This window comes from Anguilla rostrata, chromosome 14, assembly GCF_018555375.3.
Source record: "Anguilla rostrata isolate EN2019 chromosome 14, ASM1855537v3, whole genome shotgun sequence".
NCBI lineage: Eukaryota > Metazoa > Chordata > Actinopteri > Anguilliformes > Anguillidae > Anguilla > Anguilla rostrata.
Window position 1 is genome coordinate 39,136,140 of NC_057946.1, and position 12,141 is coordinate 39,148,280.

At 53.2% G+C, this 12,141-nt stretch overlaps 1 protein-coding gene across 8 annotated transcripts in view; it reads right to left on the reverse strand.

The window, feature by feature from the left end:
* The window catches only part of LOC135238823 (regulator of G-protein signaling 3-like), a 115,272-nt gene that overhangs the window by 21,172 nt on the left and 81,959 nt on the right, over positions 1-12,141 (reverse strand). For 6 of the 8 annotated variants that reach the window (XM_064306904.1, XM_064306905.1, XM_064306906.1 and 3 more), the window contains one exon: positions 274-347. In XM_064306904.1, the coding sequence (XP_064162974.1) occupies positions 274-347 (74 nt within the window). Of the gene's footprint in view, positions 1-269; positions 372-12,141 lie in introns of those variants that run through there. The other 2 variants (XR_010325215.1, XM_064306912.1) reach the window with 2 other exon arrangements.

Genomic DNA, 12,141 nt, shown 5'->3' on the forward strand with positions numbered 1-12,141 from the left:
ACAGTGCCGCCCAGTTAAAAGTTGTGGATGTACTGTACTAATTTTGCTAGAGAGATAGAAAAGGGGGACATACTGTGCTAGAGAGATTGCAGAAAGATAGACAAGGGGGCCAGCCCCCCCCAACCCCGACCCACCCACCCACCCGCCCTCCCCTCACCCTCACCCCTCCCCCCCCGGCCTCCCCTCACCCCGGCGGACTCCAGGACAAACAAACAGAGGCAGACAAACGCGCACGCGGCCGAAGCGAGACAAAGAGAGAGAGCTGGGACTCACAGGTTCTTCGGCTTCCTCTTCTTCTTGGATCCGCTGGGCCTGAGGTCACAGCTGCACTCGGAGCCGCCGCTGAGCTGAGGGGAAAGAGACAGGAACACCGTCCGCATCATACGGCCCAGCCTTCTGAGGGGGGGGGGGGAGAGGGGGAGAGACGGACAGACCCCCCGAAAAAACAAAAACAAAAAAGTCCCGGCACGGTCCTGTCTGATCTGAGCGACCCTAATCCCCAGCAGCACGGGGGAACACACAGCCCGGCCAGCTGAGAGAATCAGTGACCGCGTTTAGTGTGTGTGAGAGTGTGTGTGTGTGTGTGTGTGTGTGTGCGTGAGAGAGAGGCAGTGGTTCTCCGAGCCCCTGGTCATGCCACAGGTTTTAAACCCTGGGCTGGTAGGACGGGTGTCACGTTTCACTTCCTGCGGCCCTGCTCTGTGATTGGCTGGGGGGGGACGCAGGGCAGCCAGAGGTGGACTGAGGAGGGGGGTGATTCCGTGTAATACGTGGGTCGGAGGGCATCCTGGAGTGTTCCTCGCAGCCTGTGTGTGTGTGTGTGTGTGTGTGTGTGCATAATGGATGAAATAATGGCCCATTGTCTGGAGAGATTGTAGCCCTCAGTCTGGGCCTATGACCGGACGCAACCAGATTGTTTTTCCGTGTTTTCCGGAAACCTTCCTCCTGTCTGGCCCTCTTTCCCTGAACCTCAGGCCTGTCAACCCTGAGTGGGAACCAGGACTCACATTTACCCCAAACGCTACTGGACAGCACCACCATACAGCACCCTCATACAGCACCCGCGTAGAGCAGGATTGTCCACCCTAATTTGGAATATCCGATTAGCCGCATTCACGCGCGATTCCCAGGGCCACATCGAGAGAGGAAAGACGTTCATGGTTCCCCTCAGAAACCAGCTCGCTTCTTTTCAGACACAGCCAAACTCGCACGGAACTGAGGTGGAGGAAGACCTCTCATATGCCCCCACGCCCTTGGCTTTCTATCGTGAGGCGCTTAGACCACGGTCCCCTGCTAAGCGTACTGGACACAAATGTTCGTAAAAGGCACTATACAAATAGATTTGATTTACGGCTTTGCCATGCAGTCCCAATCCACCACCCCTGAGTGGACCCCTGAAACACGGACTCCTAATCGACTGAACCTTCCCGTAACCTGGGCAACGCCATCGCCAACTGCGTCGCTCTATGTAGCTACCGGCACTGGCTTGGTCTGGATCCGTGCATCGTAGCTAGGTGCTTTAAGCGATTGAGCCACACAGCAACCCCAATGAAGGTACATTCATTTAACTGTGCTGGTATAACTGCACTGGTATGGGTCTGTGATACAGGTCACTCAAACACTGCTGATACCTGTCACTCAGCAGCAGTGGAATATCATGATCAGGGAAAAGATCTCCTAACTCAAAGAGTCCAGGTTTGATTCCATTGACCAGCGGAGAGTGGTTGTTTAAGACATTTTTTTTCTTCAAAATTTTAATGAAGTTCTATGTAAGTCAATCTGGATAAGAGCATCTGCTAAATTCCATAATGTAATAATGTGCATTAGGCATCAATAGACAAATCCTAATTTGCACAGTGCCATTAACTAACAGCACATTTTCTTCAAAACTCCAAGTTATTATGCTAAGAGCAACCGCTAAATTAATTTAAAAAAAGAAAAAAGATGACTGAGATAGAGGGATAGTTAGAAATAGAGAGAGAGAGAAAGTGAAGGAGAGAAAGAGACAGAAATACAGAGGGAGGGAGAGAGATAGAGGGGGGAGAAAGAAAGAGAGGGAGAAAGAGAGAGTTTGAAATAGAGAGGGAGAGACAGAGCGAGAGTAATAGAGAGGGGAGGAGAGAGATAGGAGAGGAGAGCGATAGAGGGAGAGTGATGAGATGAGGGAAGGGAGAGTAGAGAGTATAGAGGAGAATGAGTGGGAGGAGAAGAGATAGCGAGGGAGAATAGAGAACGTAATAGAGAGGAAGGATGAGAGAAATAGCAGAGAGATAGAAACTAGAGGAGAGAAATAGAGATGGAGGGAGAGATAGAGAGAGCGTAATAGAGAGGGAAGGAGAGAGAAATAGAGAGAGATTGAGGGAGAGATAGCGAGGGAGAGATAGAGAGAGAGTAATAGAGAGGGAAGGAGAGAGAAATAGAGAGATTGAGGGAGAGATAGCGAGGGAGAGATAGAGAGAGCGTAATAGAGAGGGAAGGAGAGAGAAATAGAGAGAGACTGAGGGAGAGATAGCGAGGGAGAGGTGTCTCAGTCTCGTTCTCCGGTCACACGTGCGCTCCCTGAGCCACTGAGATTGAGCTGGGCCCCCAGCCAAGGCGTGCACGGCACGTGCAGCCCGAGCCACATGCCCCCCCCACCCCGAACCCTCTGTCCCCAAACCCGCCAGCGCCCAGCAGCGAGGGTGTTAGCGCCCCTCACAGCCCCTGAGGAAGAGTGTGATAAACTCATCCTCTCAGTCAGCCCATTAGAAAATGGAAGAAACTTTTATTAAATTGGAGGATGACCTTTGAACCCAGAGGGGGGAGGTGGGCTGTTTGCTTTCGTATTCGGCAGCAGGTTGGGTTTGTGTTTCGGTGAGAAGGCACATGTGCCAATGCCAGAATCAAGACCTCTCTTGCTAAGCAAGACTGCAGTGTAGCACAGAAAGTTTATCTATTACCCATCTGCTTCAGCAGGTATATCACTTTCAGGATTCTATTACCCTCCAGCTTCAGCAGGAATACGCCTTTCAGGAATCTATTACCCTCCAGCTTCAGTAGGAATACGCCTTTCAGGAATATGGCTTTCATGACTGGCGTCACACACTTCCAGGGCTGTCGGTTGGCTGTCAGACTCAGTAAAATTAGACGCCCTGCTGATGTGGTCTATTATTAGCACTCACAGAACAATCCAGAATCTAATTGCGGCCAGAGTCTGTTACCCAGGGAAGGAGCATTTCATTCATTTCAGAATTACAATTTTCTATCAAAGAAGAAGAACCAATCGAATGGCCTTTCTCTTCACAGCAACACTGGCTGATTGGCTCAGGTCTGTGGGTCACTGACACAGCATGATGCAATAACCCCATCCATTTAGCGCTACTTACCTGGTCAGGTAGTGATAGAACATGGGGGGGGGGGGGTTGGCAGAGGGTGATCTCTAAACTTTGCTTCCCCCAGTGGACATGTCCCGTACTATCACCCCCCTCCCTCCCAATGGGATCGTCCGCCACAGTGTCTCGCCCCCTTTAATACAGGTACCCGCCACCGCGCCTGACTAAGGACAGCCAATGACCGTCCCCCCTACCACAGGTACCCGCCATCCCACCTGACTAAGGACAGCCAATGACCGTCCCCCCTCCCACAGGTACCCGCCATCCCACCTGACTAAGGACAGCCAATGACCGTCCCCCCTACCACAGGTACCCGCCATCCCACCTGACTAAGGACAGCCAATGACCGTCCCCCCTCCCACAGGTACCCGCCATCCCACCTGACTAAGGACAGCCAATGACATGACACGGTCCAAAGGGCAAGTGGGCATACAGTCAGCAGCCTCGTGTTTCAAAGCTCTCAGAGCCGATCAGAGACAGAAACTCCCCCCCCCCCCCCCAAGCGCCCGGCCATCTGTGATAAATACCCATTTTTGGACGCCGCGCTGAAAAACATTCCATGGCTGTTTCGGTTTAAGCTCTGAATTACACAATACGAACTCCACCGCTTTTCCCACCCCCTGTTCGGTGACTCTCCATCTGCCTGTCCTTCATAAATCTATCCATCCATAAATATGGATCAAGCCACTTATCCGTCTCTGGGTCTTACCCCCTTCAGCCATATTTATCATGCATATTTATTATATTTTATTATCCCAAAAACACATCTGTTTAAGCAGGCCTATGACGTAGACTAAGCTAGTTTCTAACCTGCTTTAACTTTTCTTTCATTGTAACCAAATTAAAGTTTCACACTTCATGCATATTTCTTCTTGTTCCATGTAAGTTTTTGTTTCACATATGTTTATTTATGGTTACTTTGCTGTATTTGCAGTGCTTAACAATAAATAAAATTAATTATTATTATTATTATTATTATTATTATTATAAAGCAGCCTGCTAATCAGGTCTTTCTTGCTGGGTTTCAGACAGTCAGACCTTCAATAGTCATTTCCCTCTTGAAGCTTCAAAGACACAAAGCGCAGTGGGGGGTGGGGGGGGTGCTCGGCCCCCCACCAACAGTTCGACAACTAAATTTAACCTTGCAGATGGGGGGGGGGGGGGGTCAGGGAGGCTCACATGCAGCAGTGAAGCAGAATAACAGCCTGGCTGCCAAAGTCCACAGCGAGTGCTAAACAACCCCCTACGGGCATCTGAAAAGCCTCATACCCAAATACGCCCCCCCCCCCCCCAAAAAAAAGGTTAGGGAGGGGGGAAGAGAGCCAAGCTCAGGGTCAATGTGAACCCATATTCAGAGACAGAGCGCAGCTGCTTGTGATGGATGGGTGTGGATCTGGGCTGTGACCCGTGGCCAACGCGTGTAACCACACGCGGACACACACACGCGCACACACACGCGCACATGCTCACTCACACACACAAACACACATGCTCACTCACACACACAAACACACATGCTCACTCACACACACAAACACACATGCTCACGCGCACACACACACGCACATGCTCACTCACACACACAAACACGCATGCTCACTCACACACACAACACACCGCACACTCACCACACACACGCACATGCACACATGCTCACTCCACACACACACCGCTGCCGCCCCACACTATGCTCACGCGCACACACACACGCACATGCTCACTCACACACACACACACACACGCACATGCACATGCTCACTCACACACACAAACACACACGCGCACGTGCTCACACACACGCACACACTATCGCGAGGCTCTCAGGGAAAGCGAACAGACGCCGCGCTACTCAGAAGCGAGAAGGCGGCGCAGAAACACAGACAGACCAATCGGGAGCGGGCGGCCGGTCCGTAAAGACCCGCCATGGCGGCGGTGTGCGCGGCGGCCCTCAGTCTGGCCTCTCCCTCCGGTCCTCCTGCATCGCCTCGTTTTCTTCTGCTCTGGGTTCACCGCCCAACTAAAACAAAGGCCGACAGTGCGGTACAATACGGCCTTCCGCACCCCACCACGCACACACCCCCACACCCCCACCCCAGTCCCTCCGGTAACCAGGGCTCAGACTGTGTGAAACTTCAAGAGTTTCCTCACCTCCAGCTGCGGGGTGGATGGGTTTGGGGAGGGGGGGGGGGTGTCACATTAACAAAGCCCCTTGCCGAGAAACGACAACCCCTCGCTCCTCGTCCCCCCGCCCCCCCCGGCCCGGTCACAATCGAGCTTCCCGAGAGCACTTGGCCTCATTTTAAGAGGCTGGTTCCGGGCCCGCGCCTCCAGGCTAATTTGGGCTGCCCGTTACGGTAACCGCGTTTGAGCGGTCACCCATGAAGAAATTTCTCGGAAAAAAAAACATTTATAATTAACATCCGTCTCTTAACAAGACGTCTCATTCCCGCCAGTTTCCGGGAGCTTCCGACTGAGCACTTGTCGGTTGGCCCGTTGCAAACACACGTTTTTTTTTCGACGCAAAAAACATTCAAACTCCGTTCATGCGTTAGCGCTAAACTGTGACTTTGAGCTACACTGAGAGAGGCTCTGCGTAGCACACGCTAACGCTTTGGAGTCGGGACGAGGTGGTCCGGTGCTGAAGCCCGTTCACAGGTTCGAATCCTGACTGAACACTCGCAGTCCAACGGCCACCGTGGTTTCAGCAGAGCGGCTCGAGGGTTAACAATGCTGTCACAGGGGTTCTTTGCTCATTAAATAAGGGTTTTAATGAAAGACAGTATAAATATAGAGAGCTGTCAAGCATTGTAACTGAAAGTCTCTGACACTTCCTGGGGGTACAAGGGGATCATGGGATCTCATTCTGCATGGCCAATGAGAAGAGGGCATTACAGGTAATCACCTTGTCCCCCCCCCCCTCCCATATCCTGCACACTCCACAGATTTTTCACACAGTGAACCACTGCTTAAGGACGGGGGCTATTATGCATAAAGTACACCCCCATTCAACAAAGCCCCCCCCCCCACCCCCATCAGAAAGGATGTGGAGCCTTACAGTGCTGGAATATCTGACCTCGGTTTTTTGTTCGCTCTTGTTTTCGCGGTTTTGTGTTGCACTGTAATCCCCCCCCCCAACCGCCTCCCCCCCCCGACCCTGCTATAAATTTCCCCTCCCGCCCTTATCGCACGCCTCGTAGGAGATGGCTGCTTCCTGCCCGTCTCGGGGACTTCCTGCGGCGAAGGGCGTCTCGAACAATGCGGCACGCCAGCCCCGGGTCACCTGACTTCCTGACTTCCTGTCTGCCGAGCCGCGTCGGCCCCGCCGGGTCGGGCGACGGCATTCCGTTCCGCGGCGCGAGCCGCGCGCTGATTGGCCGTCAGGGCCGCTCCCCGCCCGCGCCGGACAACCGGGCGCGTTTTCGGATGGGGTGGAGACGGGGGAAGGGGGGGGGGGGGGGGTAAAAAGCCCTCGATGACACAGGAACGTCACAGGAAGGTGCTTCCAGACGGCTGGGCTTCTGTCCCGCTGTGTATTATTAACCTTAAAGGGTTCCTCTGCTCCTCAGTGACACGGCCTCTATTACTCACAGCCGCGAAGAGCTGAACTTCAGACAAACACCAAACAAAACCCCCCCTCCCCCTTTCTGAAGGTGATCCCCGTGACGAAAATGACAAAATACTGCAAACAAAAGACGCTGAATGATTCACTCAGGGTTCCTCCACCCTGACGCGAAAGGGCTTTACACTCAAGCCTAAAAAAGACTCAGGCGAGCTGAGTTAACTGTAACAAAATGCTTTAACTAATGCTTTGACTAATTATGTGCCGTAAAATGTTACTACAAATCCCAGCAGACCCTGCAGCTCTTCAGAAGCACAGAAGCAGGGTTGGCCACCCCTCGGACAGATTAAAAAAGTTGAGGGTAAAAAAAGTTTAAAAAATGCTTTGGCTGACATTGAGACCGTCTGTTAAGGAAGCGTGGCGGGCGGATGGGTGGTTCAGCGGTGGGGGGGGGGGGGGGGCGGGGTTGAATGCCGTTATAACCACAATACCGAAACTGAGAAACATACACCAGAAAGGTCAAGAGAATGTCAGGATGGGGTAAGAGTTCAAAAAAACATACGCCCCCAGGGAAGGAGACCTAGGCTAATCCGCTCTTTGCACATTTCATTTTGTACAACGCGATTAAATATGAAGCCCTTGCACAGAAGCACAGCTCTCTCAGTGTTACTTGGGTATGAGGGTTGGGTGTTGAAAGGAGAAACGCAGCCTCAGTTACTTGTGTACTGAGTTGGGGTGGTTGAAAAGGAGAACGCAGCTCCTCAGTTACTTGGGTACTGAGGTTGGGGTGGTAAGAGAACAGCTCTTCATGTTAACTGGGTACTGAGGTTGGGGTTGTAAAGGAGAAACACACGACCGAATGAACATGAAGCATGCCGCCATGCGCAGGCTCAGCACAGACACACACACACACAAACACACTCACACACATGCACACGCACACAAACACACAGACACAGACACACGCACAGGCTCACGCACACACACACAAACACATGCATACGCACACGCACACAAACACACAGACACACGCACAGACACAGGCTCACGCACACACACAAACACATGCATACGCACACGCGCACACAAACACACAGACACAGACACATGCACAGTCTCTCTCTCTCAGTGCTACTTGTGGGTATTGGGGGGGGGGGGTGGCATGGGCTTAAGAAGAGACTAAAAGAACCATCCGTGTGCGGGGCAGAGGAACAGAGATCAAACTCCGCCCCCCTCTCACCGCCCCCCACTCTGTTTGCGCTGCCATGGCGACAGGGCAGCACGCCGCACGGCGCGTGTTTATAAACACGTGAGTCAGAGGCTCCGGCGTTTTTGCCGGGACCCACCGGGCGCCGGCCGCTGCCTCCGCTGCTGTGGCAACAGGCTCCACAAACACCGGCGGCCGTCCTGCGTCTTCCCCGGCCCAAAGACGTCAGATTCAGGGTCCCTGCGTTACGGCGCCGTGGAGAGGCAGGAAAGAAGCAACGCTCTCCCCTGAACACAAACACCCCTGCTCCAATCACACTTAACACCTTTCACCTTTCACCTCTCTTCTCTCACCTTTTACCTCTCATCCTCTCACCTTTTATCTCTCATCCTCTCACCTTTCACCTCTCTCCTCTCACCTTTCATCTCTCATACTCTCACCTTTTACCTCTCATCCTCTCACCTTTTATCTCTCATCCTCTCACCTTTCACCTTTTACCTCTCATCCTCTCACCTTTCATCTCTCATCCTCTCACCTTTCATCTCTCATCCTCTCACCTTTCACCTTTTATCTCTCATCCTCTCACCTTTTATCTCTCATCCTCTCATCTTTCACCCTCTCACCTCTCATCTTTCACCTCTCTTCTCTCACCTTTTACCTCTCATCCTCTCACCTTTTATCTCTCATCCTCTCACCTTTCACCTCTCTCCTCTCACCTTTCATCTCTCATACTCTCACCTTTTACCTCTCATCCTCTCACCTTTTATCTCTCATCCTCTCACCTTTCACCTTTTACCTCTCATCCTCTCACCTTTCATCTCTCATCCTCTCACCTTTCATCTCTCATCCTCTCACCTTTCACCTTTTATCTCTCATCCTCTCACCTTTTATCTCTCATCCTCTCATCTTTCACCCTCTCACCTCTCATTTTTCACCTCTCCTCTCATCTTTCACCTCTCCTCTCATCTTTCACCTCTCACCTCTCATCTTTCACCTCTCCTCTCATCTTTCACCTCTCTCCTCTCATCTTTCACCCTCTCATCCTCTCACCTTTTATCTCTCATCCTCTCACCTTTCACTTCTCACCTCTCTCAGAGACCCGTCACACTCCACGCAGAGAAGGCCCACAGCCGCAGCTACCCAACACGGCAATAAAACGAGTGAGAGCCGGGAGCTTTCGCTACAGCGCTAACTCCCCCCCCCTTCCCCCTCCCAGCTCTGGAATATCTGCATGTGAATAATCAAGCAGGATTGATTAACGGGGGATTACGCTCCCTCTGCGATTCGGATTTTCATTTCTGAGTCTGCAGGCCGCTCTTAATGGAGGTTAATGCAGGGCTGACGCAGGTTGAGGGTTTTTTTTAGGTCTTGGCAGATGGTATCGCTCAGAAGCCTTTGGAGCAGGCAGAGATGGATGGGCCGCCGGCTCTGCAGCTGAAAACTGGGCCGAGGGGCCAAACCCCCGCCAGCGAGCCGGTACGCGACCCGGGCCCGCTGACGTACGCCGCTCATGCCTTCTGCAAACACAGGGGCCAAGAGGCCTGACTGCACTTTAAACAGGCTGGATGGGCCCGGACACTCCCTTCTGCAGTGTGGACCAGAACACATCCACCCACTGGCTACATACACACACACACACAGACACACACATATACATATGCACACATGCATACATGCACACACACACATACACACACAAACACACAAGAGCTATTCTAGTGATGCGCAAGGGTGACCCGTATTCTTAGCACTTAAGCAACACTTAGCTTAACACTACAGCACCAAACACCCCCACCCCCACACTAAAACAGGGCCATTTCAGCTCGTTCCCAGTGTTAGCCTTGCTCTGCCTGGTGTGTGCAGTGGGCTTTGACTGCTGCAGCGGGTCGATGAGGGTGGACGCAGTCAGAGCGGGGAGGCCTGGCGATTCTCCACAGGCCGCAGTCCTCCGATCCCGCCGTAAATCTAACCAATAACAACGACAGAGGATCAACGCCCCGCCCATCACCTCGCGGCCGCAGAGCCAGAGAGGGTGCCCAGCACCACCACAGGCAGACACGGCCGCCATTTTGCACCCCAGTTTCCTAGATCTCCTCTCGGTGTCCGGAAACAAACTCTCTAGCACAGTGCTGTTTTATCCCCCAGGGTTAAACCAAATCCGTTTTTTTTGGGGAGGTCAGACATGCAGTTGAAATGTGTGTGAAAGGGTCTCAGAGAGCTGTGGGGCGTGTCCACTCGTGGTTTAGACGGCCGCGCTATTGGGCCGGTCCTCTCTGAGGGACGGGGGCCCGGGCGAACTATGCTCTCTGGCCCGGCTTTCGGGACCCCCCCGCTGGCCTAACCTGGCTCTGCACCCGGGCTGCTGCGGGACAGCCGAGGAGACGACTGGCACAGGAGCGAATGTGCTAAACGGCATGAGAGAGAGAGAGAGAGAGAGAGAGAGGGAGTGAGAGAGAGAGAGAGAGGGGGAGAGAGGGAGTAGGGGAGAGAGAGAGAGAGAGAGGAGAGAGAGAGAGAGAGAGGAGGAGAGAGAGAGAGAGAGAGGGAGAGAGAGAGAGAGAGAGAAGAGAGAGAGGGGGGGAGGGTGGAGGAGAGAGAGAGGAGAGAGGAGGGGAGGGGGAGAGGGGAGAGTGAGCAAGAGAGAGAGAGGGAGAGAGAGAGAGAGAGCAGCAGAGAGGGGGAGAGGGAGAGAAAGAGAGAGAGAGGGAGAGAGAGAGAGAGAGCAAGAGAGGGGAGAGGGAGAGGGAAAGAGAGAGGAAGGGAGAGGGAGAGAGAGATAAAGAGCAAGAGGAGAGAGAGAAAGGGAGAGAGAGCAAGAGAGAGGGGGAGGGGGAGAGGGGGAGAGAGAGATAAAGGGAGAGAGAGCATGAAAGAGAGGGAGAGTGAGAGAGAGAGCGAGAGGGGGGAGCGAGAGACAGAGAGGGAGAGAGAGAGGGAGAGAGAGAGGGGAGAGAGAGAGAGAGAGAGCGAGAGAGAGTGAGAAAAAGAGAGAACAAGAACAAGATGATCTCTGATGGATCTTTCACACACTTTATATCTTAGTTATACGGAAACCCAGACAGAGGGAAGGAGATAGCCAGCCAGAGAGGGCAGGAGAGGAGGGGGATAAGAGAGAGAGTGAGAGAGAGAGATAGAGAGAGTCAAAGAGATAGAGGGAGAAAGAGAGATAGAACAGACACTGCAGACGTCAGCCCCCCACCCCCCCCCCAGGACTTTCCACTAGTCCGCTACTGTATGTGCCAACCGCACAATGGAAAGTTCTTTTTTTTTGTGGGGGAGACTGGAGTGGTTACTCAATGTCACACTTGAAGACCTCCCCCCCCCCACACCACTTCAGAAGAGTTCACATTTCCCAAGTTCACAAGTCGAGACAGCGTTCCCATAAACGCCCGGCTTCTGATAAGCCCCCTTTCCCGCGCGCGGAAGCCGCGACATCGCCGGGGCCGGCCGCCCGGGGCGCCTGTAACGGTTTTCTCCCGGTCGCACGTACGCAGAAAGATTCGAAGTCGGGCCTGTTCGCGCGCCTGCTCCAGATAGAACAGGCCAGGCAGGATGCTGCACGCGTAACGCAGGCCTCCTGTCTCAGAATACCTCATTCGCGTAGGAAGCCTGTTATCTCGTCGCGGATCACAGCGTCTCTAACGGCACCACAAAGCCGTCCGCGCAGACGGATAAGAATGTTCGTCTCAAGAGTCGGCCCGATTTCCAGACGTTTGTACAGACGCCCTTTCTTCCTTGGTTTGGTACTTCTGTTTCGAACCTTGACAATCAAACTTGCCTCCACGAACGAACGCACGCCGTGGCCAAGTCGCAGAACAGGACGCGTCACCCTCGGAGTCTCTTGTGATTGGCTCGCTCGCCCCATGTGACCTGCTTTACCCCGGGACATTGCTGCTTCTGTTCACAGAAGTGTAGCATCACGGGTGAGGACCTGGTCTCGTAACCTAAAGGTCACAGGTTCGATTCCCTGTTGCACTTCACCTCCATTGCTTCAGTATAAATCC